Source organism: Lagopus leucura, unplaced genomic scaffold (genome assembly GCF_019238085.1).
Source record: "Lagopus leucura isolate 7727_CA_CO unplaced genomic scaffold, USGS_WTPT01 Super-Scaffold_100051, whole genome shotgun sequence".
In the NCBI taxonomy this organism is placed as follows: domain Eukaryota; kingdom Metazoa; phylum Chordata; class Aves; order Galliformes; family Phasianidae; genus Lagopus; species Lagopus leucura.
Window position 1 is genome coordinate 1761958 of NW_024962297.1, and position 12816 is coordinate 1774773.

General features: G+C 56.8%; 1 protein-coding gene across 1 annotated transcript in view; it reads right to left on the reverse strand.

Moving 5' to 3' along the window:
• Positions 1–8853: 8853 nt before the first annotated feature.
• TENT5B (terminal nucleotidyltransferase 5B) overlaps positions 8854–12816 on the reverse strand; it is a 4597-nt gene continuing 634 nt past the window's right edge. The window contains exon 2 of the mRNA XM_042885618.1: positions 8854–10323. Within this exon, the coding sequence (XP_042741552.1) occupies positions 9304–10323 (1020 nt within the window). The 3' untranslated portion in view covers positions 8854–9303. The remainder of the gene's footprint in view (positions 10324–12816) is intronic.

The following is a 12816-nucleotide window of genomic DNA, read 5'->3' on the forward strand; positions in this document are numbered from 1 at the left end:
ATGAATGGATGGATGGATGGATGGATGGATGGATGGATGGATGGATGGATGGATGGAGGGATGGAGGGATGGATGAATGGATGGATGGATGGATGGATGGATGGATGGATGGATGGATGGATGGATGGATGGATGGATGGGGGATGGAGGCGGGAGGGAGGGATGGGTTATCTAGCGATGCGACCCCATGGGAATGGTTATAGGTTGCAGTTTGGGGTTTGTTTTGTCATTCTGGGTTGTTTTAGTGAGTCCTCATGAAATAAATGTCATAACACTGATTTGCTTCTTGGTTTTGGCTGAGTGAAGCTGTCATGTGGGGTGGTGATGTTCCCCTAGCACAGAATTGGGATTCTAACCCACATCTCCTGTGCCTGTGTATGAGACGTGCAATGGGAACTGCTGTCAGTGCTGTGGGACAGGGACCAGGACACTGCAGGGACGGATGGCCACGGCTTTAAGCACATGGAGTCATGGACCCACATCCCTGCAGGAGCAGCCCCATATGGGCTGGGGTTTGGGGGGGCAGAGCTGTGGCCACCACTGCAGCATCACCTTCCCAGGTCGGGCTGTGCCCAGTGTTAGCAGATGGATGGGCAGCCCCCTGGGATGGGATTCAGGCCAGGCTGGTGGGGTTTCCCCATGTCCATGGGATGTGGGTAAGGAGAGCCAGAGGACGTGTGGATGGGGTGAAGCTGTATAACCCAGTGCCACCAACCCCTATGGAAACTTTTCCTGATGCCAGCACTGCCAGAGCCACCTGAGCTGCATTTATCTTTCTCCTCTCCCTCCTGATAGGCAAAACAAACTGCCTGCCCTGGCACCCGGCACGCTGCTCCCCTGCTTTTACCCCCATGACCAAAAGGCAGCAGTGCTGATAAACCCGCCCTGGGACCGGATGGGTGCAATGCTCTGGGGGAGGTGCTGCAAAATCCTATATGGGAAGGGGGTGGGAGCTTTTTGGGGATGCGGTGATTCCTCTGTCCCATCCTGGAGGTCTCCCAATGCTTACACATCCAGCTGGACCCTGCTGAATCCATTCAGGGCAGCCCCTCTGCTCCCACCATTGCACCCTCTGCATCGGGTGGGGGGTGATAACCAGAAGAACAGATCCCCTTCCACAGACACCACCCTAAAAAGCACCAAAAACCTTCCAAAGCAGCCCACATCAACAGCTTTTATCCAACCAACAGGGCCCGGCTGTGTGGATATGGAGCCGTGGGCACAAACCCCGGGGCACCACAGCTCCATGCAGCCATGGTCAACACGGGAACAAAGGGAGGTGAGCAGCTGGGAACGTCCTTTGCCAGTCCCAGGGACATTAAACAAAGCCCAGAGACCATTGTCCCTTTGTCAGCCCTGCAGGTCAGCGGGGGTTTGATCTGCAGCGCGGGGCGGTGGATGGAACGATCCCTGCTGAGCTTTGGGGCAGTTCTGCTCCCTCCATCTGATGGGCACCGCGAGCCCCCAAATGCTGTGTCTGTTGTTGGGGGCTGAAATGGGGCTGGGTGCACAACCCCCCCTCCTCCAATTAACATCACGGGGTCCCTTGGCCCAGTGCATTGAGCGCAGCATTGCATTCAGGGTGGCTTGTGCATTCTAGAAATCATCTGCTGAGCCTTATAATTGCAGCATAAAGCAGAGCTGTTTTAACGTGCTATCTCCCTCTCCTAGGCTCTCCTGATAACCCCGGAGTTACGCACATAAATAACGCTGAAAGGCTGCAATCTCCTGCGCTGCACCCACAGCCCGTGCTGGGAGAAAGCAGCCGGGACACAAAGGTTGCAGTAATCTTGAAATACTCGAAGAACAGGGCATGGCCAGCTGGATTTATTACCTGCCGTCAGATTCTGCTCCAGCCGAGGCCGGTGAGCCCAGAGCAAACACTGCACTGCCATGGCCACTCCTTCCCTGCCCTGTCAGCCCCTTATCGCTGCTGCTTTCCAGGTTTGGGGTTTTCCTGGCGCCTTTTGCGAGCAGTGTTTTGGGATTTGCAAAGCTCTGAGCTTTCAGGGCATGGAGCAGAACCTGCATCCGCACTCCATGGTCCATGTGCTGGTGTGTCCCAAGCCCTGGATGCAGGAGAGGCAGATCACCCTCAGCTTGGGTGCAGAGGGACGTGCTGGAGCACAGGGTGCGTGCACACAGCTCCTTATCTCATCTGTCCATTCTGCAGCGCTGCGCACGCTGGCTGGCACGTGGCACCAGCACATGGCACCAGCACATGGCACTGCCACAGCAGCCTCCTGGAGCCATGTCTGCTGGAGAGGAGCAGATGGGTGTCACAAAGAGCTCCTCTTTACTTCCTTTTTCCAGCCCATCTCCTGTGATGGGACAATTAGTGTCTTCCCAAGGCTTGACACACGGCGTGGGGACTCCCAGAGCTGCCCAGGCCGGTTTGGGAGGGAGTTGTGTCCCTGCTGTCCCCATGCTGGATGTCTGGACCGTGGTGGGCTGGGGGCATCCCCTGGCCTGGCAGCCTGACGGATGATGGATCAGCCCAGGGCTCAGGGGATGAGGCATCGTGGCACATCTGTGCTGACAGAGCTGCTGGGGCTGGCAGGATGAGGCAGGAGGGAAAAGGGCCATGAGTTCTGCACCGCTTCCCAACACCCAGATTTCATGCTGCCACTTGGGCTGTGCCTGGCAGCACCCTGGGCTCCCCGTTTTGCCTTGAATTACAGACATCTAGGCTGATGTCTGAGACGCCCCAGAGGTGACAGCCACGGTTCAGGGCATCCTTTAATGCTCCAGGCTGCTAAATACCCTCCCAATCAATAAGAGAGCAGCTGGAAGTTGTCATCCAGAAATCACACAGCAGAACAGACTCCTTAATCCTTCCCGAAGGCTCTGTGAGGTGGACCTGCACACCTGGGCAGAAACCAAGGGGAGAACACGGGGAGAGACCCCAGTGCGTGTCCTGCAGCAAGGGGAAACCCCCAGCAATGGTCTCAGTGCTGTCCTGTCCCATAGCCAAGTGCTCCCTGGAAACAGCCCTGGACAACGCTGCAGGACACGCTGCTCATCGAGCTGGAGTGGCTCCAGGCTGAATCCGGGCTCTGCTCCACGTGGGAGAGACACAACACATTTGTCTTCTTGTCGCCCCATCCCACCTCACCGCTTCCCCACGCTGCAGCCCCCGCGCATCCCCCTGAGAGCATCCTGCTCAGGCACTGCTCCATCCCTGTGCCCCATCCTCTGCACACACACCAGCACACCCACACCACATCCCCAGCTCAGCTCCAGCTTCCCCCCACCAGGCAGCTGCCCACGGGGCCTTGCTGACCCCCAAGTGGGGCAGGCACAGAGCGATGGACTTCTTCAACCTGTGGTCTGCTGAAGCTCAGGGCTGTTTGGGGCTGGGGACAGGAGGTGTTGGGGATTTGCAGCGGCTGGGCACGCTGTGGGAGCCCAACACAGTGCCATGTGCAGGCAGATGTGCCACACAGCTGGGAACCACTGGGGATGTGCACTGGGATCCCAGTCCTGCTCCAGGTGTGCTCAGTGCTGGGCTGTGTGATGCTGGAGCACAGCCCCAGGCTGCGAGGGGCAGAGGCTGCATTGTCTCCGTCACCATCTCCTCTGCTGCTGCTTTCAGTATCAGGAAGCTCCTGCTGATGACTCTGTGAAGAAGAAACCCTTGAGCAGCAATCAAACAGAAAGAAAACCCTGCAGCCCCGTGTTGCAGCGTTGTGCAACTCCAGGCCCCACGTCCCCCAGCCCCAAGCATCCCTTCTGCCTCAATCAGGGCTTTATTTCAGCTTATCTGATACACACACGTGGGCAATTCTCCTTTCCCAGCGCAGATGCAGATCGCTGGGCCTCAGTGCAGCAGTGAGAAACCCCTCCACAAAAGGGAATGACGCCCTGGATGCTGACATGGACAGGTTGCAGCCGCCCGTCCCGCTGTGGCAGAGGAGGGGCAGGGGAAGAAACTGGCTCGACTCGCTGTGCTGACGATGAAAAAGGGTGGCTGGTTACTAAGTGGCACGTTAACATCACGTCCAGCCTGGAAGGAATGCACCCAGGATTCATTAGGGGAGCTGTCGTTAGGTGAGTCACGCCGCGGCCATGCGGATTTAGGCAGGATGGAGCTGTAATTGTGCAGGAGGGGAAGGGATGCTTGGTGTAATCGTTCTGGGTGCTGCAGGGAGAGGCAGGAGGGCCGTCGGGGTGTGATGCAGCCACCCTTCATTAAAACAGCAGGCTGAAATGTAGGGCACAGCGATGCCGTGGGGAGCGCTGCGTGCTGATGGCGCTGGGAAGGCAGGGTGACACCGCTCCTGTCGGAATAGGGGTTTGGGAGCAGTGAGATAAGCAGGGTAAACATTGCTGTAGTGGCAGCACGGGGGCAGGGATCAGCCAGCCTGGATGGCTGGGCAAAGATGTCCTCATCAGAGAGATGCCCCATCCACAAAGCGAAGGGAAATGTCACTCCCTGGGCAGGAAGGGGAGGTGGGGACGGCTCTAAGATGCTGGGAAGGGGATGTGAGCCCTACAGGTGAGAGGGCACGCTGTGCTTTGTGTGGGCTGTTATCTGCCTCCATGTACATCACCAGGCACAACTCCTGAACCACACTCCCACCTAAAGGCCCTCTGCTCTGCTGGGCACCACCCAGCAAACCTTCAGCACCTCCGGAGGATGCACCAGGTTTTCCAAGCACAAAACCCCTTTTACTGCCAGAGTTGGACTCAGGGATCCATATGGGTCCTTTCTAAGTTGGGATATTCTATGGTTCTACTGGGGACGGTGGGTTTGTGAGTGCACATGGGGAGCTGGGCTGGTGTGTGCAAGCAGCTCCACACCACTGATCTCACCTCAATGCGCTCAGGAGAGAAGGGAACAACCTCCATTCCCAACTCTGAGCAGTTTGCCGTGAGCTGAGGTGCTCAGAAACCCCATCTGTGATCCTTCAGCTCCAGGGCCGGCAGGTGAGACAGCAGAGCAGCACGAGCTGTGCGCTGCGCCTTCCTTCCCACTTGTGAGCACTCCCCTGGGCTCAGCCTGCCCAGCCCCAGCCCGTGCCACCCAGCTCAGCGCCGTCCCGGCCCCGCTGCCCTCCCGGTATGCACGTATCAATGAAGCATTTGTCTCGTGCTTGGCACCAGGCGTCAGAGCGCGAGGGTCCGTGCACTGGATCGCCTAAACACAGCTATAAATGGAAAGAGGAGCCGCACAGACAGGCTGTTCTCTCAGCCGGCATGAGCTCAAATAGCACAGTTAACACCCGCGCTGCCCGAGGACATGCAGGAGCTCCAAAATCCCGGAGATGGCCGAACTGCTGCCTAAACCCAGCTCAAACCCAGCCCAAACCCAGCCTGAGCCTGGCCCTAAGGCAGCCTGAACCCAGCCCAAATTCAACCCAGCCCAAACTCAGCCTGAATCCAATCCATCCCCAGCCCATCCCCAACCCAGCCCACACCCAGCCCCAGCCCAGCCCGAATCCAACCCAAACTCATCCCCAACCCAACCCAAACTCAGCCCAAATCCATCCCCAACCCGTCCCCAACCCAACCCAAACCCAGCCCCAACCCGAACCCAGGCGCCAGCAGGCACAGGGATGGTGCTCAGAGCAGAGCAGATTAAGGACAGCTGAAAGGTGGGAGCAAGATGCTTCTTGCACTCTGGAAACCTGAGACAAATTCCTCCCGTTCCTCCAAGCCCGGGGCTTGGCCAGACCTGCTTCCAGGAAAAGGGCTGAGGCTGTGAGCACTGCACTGTGCCCGGGGGGCCTGAGCTGCCTGGGAGCAGCACCAGTTGCAGGCCTGGGTTGGCAGCCCTGCCTGCAGCACAGGGGTCGGGACCTGATGACCCTTAAGGTCCCTTTCAACCCATGCAATTCTATGGTAGCGGGGCCACGAAGCTGTGGGGTGAGTGCAGCTTTGGGCACTTTGGGCACACAGAGGCACCACCATGCAATGCTCCGTGCGCAGATCTCAGCAAGCTCTCCCTTGTCAGTCACTCAGAGCATCACAGCAAGGGTGCAAAACCAGGAGGAGAAGCATGAGCCGTGCAAAGCAGGGAACCCCCAGCAGCCAAACTACTCTGTGCTCCCATTTGTGAGCAGGGAAGTGAAGCAGAACTCAGCCAACCCTGGCTCAGGGGGGGGGCACCCAGCACACATCAGCCCAACCCCACTGGTTCCATCACCCCCTCCCCAAAGCAAAAAAAAAAAAAAAAGACAGATACAGGCTGCAAGGGGCAAAAAAATAAATAAAGATAGATGTGGTTTCATTGGACAATTAACAAAAGAGAGCTCCGAATGCGGGTTGGTAAACATTTCCTTTCTGCTCACAGCTAGTACTTTCCACTCGCGTCCTTTTGTGCCTCCTGATCCGCCCCAACAATGACAGCCGGTGCTGTCAGGGCTTTTGCTGCCACGCTCAGGGTCACGGCAGCAGCCGACAGACCTGGCAGATATTTTCAGGCCCAGCAGATGCTCAGGGAAGGCAGCTCGGTGCCAGCAAGGAGAAATCAGCCCACACAGAGCAGCTCTGCTCCCACCTGAGCGGCTGCTGGGCGCAATCCCTGCTCCAGCCCAGGGCTGATGTCAGAGAGGAGCTCACAGCCCCACAACTGCCAGGGTTTGGAGAAGCAGAGCCAGCAAGTCTGTCCCAAACAAGGACTGGCATGTTGTCAGCACGATTGTTGCGGTGGAACCAGAACTGCCTGTAGCTCTGCAAGGGGAAATGAAACTGCAGCTCCGGCTGGAGGGCAGCCAGGCAACGAGGAGCTCACACCCAGCTCCCAGCCACCACCAGGAACCTGGCTGGGCACAGGGCTTCGCTAGAGAATGAGCCCCCCCGGCTTCCCAGCCCTCCCGGCTTCCCAGCCCTCCCATCCCAAGGGGAAACACCTTGCTGCAGGGTGCTGCCCCAAACACAGCAGAGGAGCAACGTGGTGCTGGTGACCACAGGCAGGGGATGCTACTCATGAGAAGGCAGGAGCAGCAGGAAAGGTCACCCAGCATCATCCCATGGGAGCCCAGATGGTGACCAAAGAGCAGAACACCCATGGGACCACCAGGAACAGGGAGCAGCAATGAGCAGGACTCCCATGAGACATCATTACAAACAGAAAGCTCCCAGCTGTGTGCCACCAGGCTTCGGGACAGAGAGCCCAGAGCAGAGGGGGGACAGAGGGAGAATCAGGAGCCCACAGCTGCTCCAGCCCATCGATCTGTTCTGGTTCTTTCTGGTAAGGACAGCAGCAGTACCACCACCCTGCCCTGATAGATAAGCAAATAAAAAAAACCCAACAGATTTGAATACACTGTATTTATTTTTAAACAGATTCTAAAGAATCTAGTGAATCTATGTCAAGCCCATCGCATGACAAGTGATACAGGTGTAGGAAAAAAAAACCACTTAAAACAAAATCAAGTGCCATTCAAGCTACTGGAATCTTCCCAATGCCCCCTCACAGGAGGCAGCACAGTATCACTGCAAGGTCTAGAAAATTCAGATTCAACCCATTCATAAGAGTCCCACCACACGCACTCCGCAAACCAAAAGTGCAATCTCAACGTAAGTCGAGCTGTCAGCTGTAGGGAAACACATCTGCAATAGGGAGGGGGGAGAAAAAACATCTCAGTTTAGTGCATCTCTGTTTCTGTGGATAGGGAGTAAGGAGCCTGTAAGAACAAAGAGAAGCATGCTACATGTCGTGGAGCTTGAAATGGGAGATGGTGGTCAGGATCTCGAAGCCAGCCTTGGAACAGCTTTGCATGGAGCAGAGCACCAAGCAGTTTGCAGGCTGCTGGTCAGCTGTGCCTACAAAAGCAAAGCTGCCCCGTGGGAAAGCCACAGTGACACCAGTGCTCCTCCATGGGATTTGCTGGGCAGGAAGCAAAGCTGCACCGATGGGAAGCTTGGTTAGTTGGTATGAAGCGCAAGGAGCCCCCGGTGGCATCCCCACCCTGCATCACCCCTGCCCCCAAAGAAGGCAGCCATCTGGCTAGACACAGTCCAAGTATCTAGACTTTATTTAGCACGTCTGCCCGCCTGGTACAGTCGTCACAGGAACACAAATGAGTTAGTAGAGATACTGAGCCTCAGAGGGAGCACCCAGCTGCCTTCCCACTGCCCCATCCATGCACAGATGGCCTGAGATGATGCTCGGTGAGAAGGGCAGCTGAGGAAAAGGCTCTGCACACCCTACAGATGCACCCCAGGGCACTCAAGACACAATAGGATTTGTTTGGAAGACAGAATTTCTCCTAACACCAACCACCCCTCACGTGGGACCCCAGGAGCTCAGCTTCTAAGGTAGAGGATGAGTTCCAATGCTTCACACAGCTGGGATCACAGCAGCTGCATCTGAACAGGACCTGCCCCAAAGTGGAGGAGGATCAGGGTGCTGGGAGAGGGCTGTGCATCCCCCCCACCCCAAGGACACAGCCCCCACCGTGAGATAACAGCCTCCTGAACGTGTTGTGCTTCAAGGACAAGCCTGCTCTTCCCACAGAGCCCCAAACGTGATGCCAAGAAAAGCAGCATTGCCAATTCCCCTAGAAAACACAGCACCTTGCACAGCCTGGGGCTCCCACACTGATCTGCATCATCCTCCATGGACAAATTCACCTTCAGGCACTACAGGATGGGGAGCTTCAGTCAACCCACACGCCCCCCCAGCAGCATCCCCCCATTTCAGGCATTTACACGCAGTCAATCCAAGCCAGAACCCCGGTGACACATCGCTGCAATCCCACTCTCCCTCCAGCAAGGCTACTAGAAATAATCTCACGCCCCCCCCCCCCCCCTCCCCCCTATACAACAGAAACATTTTTCCACGCAGGACATCCCCTCTTCGAGCTCTCGGGATGTCAACCCCTGCAAAAAATATATATCTATGTATCAGGTTTACAGTACAGTTGTGTTTATATTGTTACAGGCACTTAAACAGGATTCTTTGGTCCGTTCACAGGAATTAGCCACTCTGGCTTCTCTCATCAGAAACCACAAGTCTGCACACACCCCATAACACCCCCTGCACTAAAAAAAAAAAAGGAAAAAAGACTCAGATCCATGTCAGGGCAGTGCAGATCTACCTCACTGGAACTCTACAATCTCCCCTCACACCCCCCCACCCCCCATTGCCTACAATAAATCTTCCCATCTGAGCTCCTGCAGCGCTGCGTGGCCCATCACAGCCTGCAGGCCTGGCTCTGACCACCCCAGCAGCAACACAAGCTGGGGGGAGAGAGTGAAGTTTGCTTTTGTTGCAGTCCTAGGAAGGTCGCCCCCGCTCCTGGCTCCCCAAAACGAGGGAATACCTCGAGGGCGGCCCCCGAAGTTCATCCCAGCTCAGTTACAGGGCAGCCACGTCGGGTAGGATTGGTTGCAGGGCAGGAAGGGCTGCACGTGGGTCACGTAGTAGTTGACGTTGATCTCACTGATGTAAGGGGCCGGCTGGTAATAGCAGGTGACATTTGTGACCGTGGGGAGGATGTTCTGCTCGGCCAGGACCCTCACAGCCAGCGTGGCAATGAGGTTCAGGGTCTGCCTCCGCTCGTGTCCCATGAGGCAGACCGTGCTCTCATTGACCACCCGGTGGAGGGTCATCAGATAGTCATAACGTTTGTCCTCCATGCCCACGAAGTGGCTCTGCAGGTAGCACTCCAGCTTCCTCTGCTGCTCGCCGATGTCAGAAAAGTCTATGAAAAACCTGGAGCACATGTAACGCTGCAGAGCCTTCATATCCACCTCGGATTTGGGTTTGAAGCCCCTCACCAGGAGGTTGCAGTACTTCAGGAGCCCCCCGCCTCTGATCTCCTCCGGGTTCCGGGTGGCGATGACTCTGCTCCTCAGGTGCTCCATGGCCTCCTCAAAGTCCCCATACATGCTCTCCCCGGTGACCGTGGGGTGGAAGTTCTCAGCCATGGGGTTCTCCGAGCATTCCCCGAAGAGCAGAAGGGAATCCAGGATGATCTGAAAGGAATCCACGCTGAACTCAAACTGCCTCCTGAGAGAGTCCACGAATTTGAGCTCCACGTTCTTCCCGCTGTTGTTGGACAGGGAGATGAGGCTCCAACGGTCGGTTTCGTTGCACACCTTCACCAGCTTCTGCACGTAGGCTTCCTTCAGGGTCATGGGGGTGATCTTGTCTTTGTTGACCCCTTCGGGGAGGAAGTCGAGGAGGCAATCCATCACCACATCCTTCACCTGCTGGAAGACGTCTTCCGTCTTCAGATCCACCCCGAAGATGAGGTCGAGGTCTTTGTAGCCCAGCCCGCTGTCCTGGTGCAGCACGTGGCTGGCTGCCGAGCCATTCAGCCTCACGTTGTGCACCACGATCCCCTTCTTCTCCAGGCGACTGCGGACAACCTGAGGGATAAAGAGAGCGGAGGTGAGAAGCGAGCGCCCGTTCCCAGGACAGCGCCGAGATCCGCTCCCCACACTTATATGGGTCGCTCCAGTGCAAGGAAGCAAAATAAAGAGCTAACCCAGCAGAAATAGGTCGCTCTGGGAGACCCACCCCAGCTGCTGGCACAGCTCTGGATGCCTCCCCCACTCCTCCTCACATCAGAGGGTCTCCCAGTACATCCATGTGCCCTTTCCTCCCCTCCCTGCCATCCCAGCTGCTCCTGGGCAGCAGGCTCTGCTCCTTGGGGCTGCAGCCCCAGCCATCCCCATGTTCCCCCCAAGGGCTCTGGGGAGGAGCAGCTGCCGTCCCTGCTGATCTCATCAGAGCTGCTCACTCATTTCGGCCATCCCCTTTTAACTGTCAAGATTAATTAGAGGCAAATCAAGATGCCAGAAGCACTCAAAAGCCCTGGCCAGGTGTATGCAAGTTCGTGTCCTAACTAGTAAGTGTATCCTAACAATTTCCAGTGTGTCAGAGCTTCGTGCTGAACTTGGCGTGCTATCAAGCACAGGAGGCAGCTTTCATCTGACGGGTGTTACTCCAGCAATGTCAATGCTCAGCCCTGGCACACCCACCCGTACCTGCAGAGCTTTGTTCATTGAGTACGAGGCTGAATCATTTTCCTGATTACTTAACAGGCAGCAGGCTGGAATCACCTTAAGACCATACAATAAACTGCCACGGACATGGCCTGTCATTTAACAGAGCTCACAGATCTCGGGAAGGCAGGATGAGCTGCTGCAGGAAGATGCAAACCTCACCCCCCTCCATCCCTTTCATTTCTCCTTCCTGCAATTACAGAGCCCTGCAAACCTCCGCCTGCTCACCTGGTGCTGGACATGAGGAGCCAGCTTGGAAGAGCCCAACGTTGGGGTACAGACAAGCCGTTACCCCAGCAGGGCACCCCATTCTCCCAGGGACACCCACGTGTTGCAGCTCTGTCCTTTGGTTTAGAAGCAGCACCGGGGTGAAGGACCACAGCAAGATAGCGAGCTGTGCTGACCCTGAGCTGCCCTTGCAGGGAGATAGGCTTGGAAAAAATGCTCCTACAACCGTCCTAAAACTTGTTAAATCCCAAGCCTGGGAGGCCGCTCGGTGCCCTGATGCAGCTACAATGCTGGCATTTCCCCATTGCTCTCTGACATTAGGAACTGCTGCTCAGGCTGGAGATGTGCCCGGGCTCAATGCCAGCCCCACGGCAACGGTCACATGCTGGGCAACAGTTAACCAGGGAGCTACTCGCCGTCGGAAGTCCCAAGTCCCCACCAACATATGAACACATTTGTCCTCTAAAAGAGGAATTTACTCCTAAAATGCAGGAGTGGTTTATCTACGGAGCAGCTGTCAGAGTTGAACCCACCACAAGCTCCCTATTGCTGCAGGTGATGGTGGCTGAGCCACGCGCGCTGCCAGCACTGCTGCTCTGTGGGGCTCAGTGCGAGGCGAGAAACAGATCACAGGGAGACCAAAGCAGAGCTGGGGGAAGGTCTCCTTCCTGTTTTAACTTCCCAGACACAAGCCAAGGATGGCTGCTCAATCCTGCACTGAATCTGTGGGCTACAGAGCTCCAGCCCCAGACTGGGGGCTGACAGCTCTGCTAAGCATTGAGGGGGGAACAACCCCACCCTGACCCCAAAGCCTCAGGGCTGAGCAGACCCCCGGCCCCCCCCCCCCCCAAGGACAGGAGGCTCCAGTAGGGGCAGGAATGTGCTTTTCCCCATAGGGGCAGATATTTGGAGGGTTACACGGCTGCTGACCTGCTTCCCAAACCCGCACCTCACCTCCATTGCGGTTGAGTTAATTGGTTCTGACAGGCAGCCAGCCCTACCCCAACCCTACCTGCTGCTCCCCACTGTCAACGAGTGCCTTTCTGGTTACTCCTCGGAATTACTCAGCCCCAAACACCGCGGGAAGGAGCGCGAGCAGCATCCCTTTGGGACACAGCTATATTAGGGGTGCTCCAGCACTGCCCCGACCCCATAGCAGCTCCTTGGGCCGCACGCAGCAGCTCAAAAACCCAAAGACATCGGGAAAAGAAGGAAACCAGCACAGAACCACAGCGGGGCAGCCGGGGGGCGGCATCCATCCACCGAGCTCCGAACGCAGCAGCAGCAGCCGCTGTGCTGGGAGAGCCGGCCGGGGCTCGGCTTCGCGAATCTCCTTTGTAATTAGAAGCCAACATGCCCGATTTTACATTTGATGAGTCATTACCGAAGAATGAAGTTGCCTCCCAAACATGAATATGCATCAGCTTATTTGAACTACGCTGTCAGTTTAATATTAAACACGGTTATGACTTTATGGTTAAACCAACAGAACTCTGGAATCGGAACGAGAGCCCCGTGCGGACCGGGGGCAGCGCCACGTGCGGGGCACACAGACGGGGGGGGGGGGGGGGAACCTCCGGGAGCGCAGTGCGGGGCTCCTCCCACTCCCCCCCTCCCCCCCCCCCC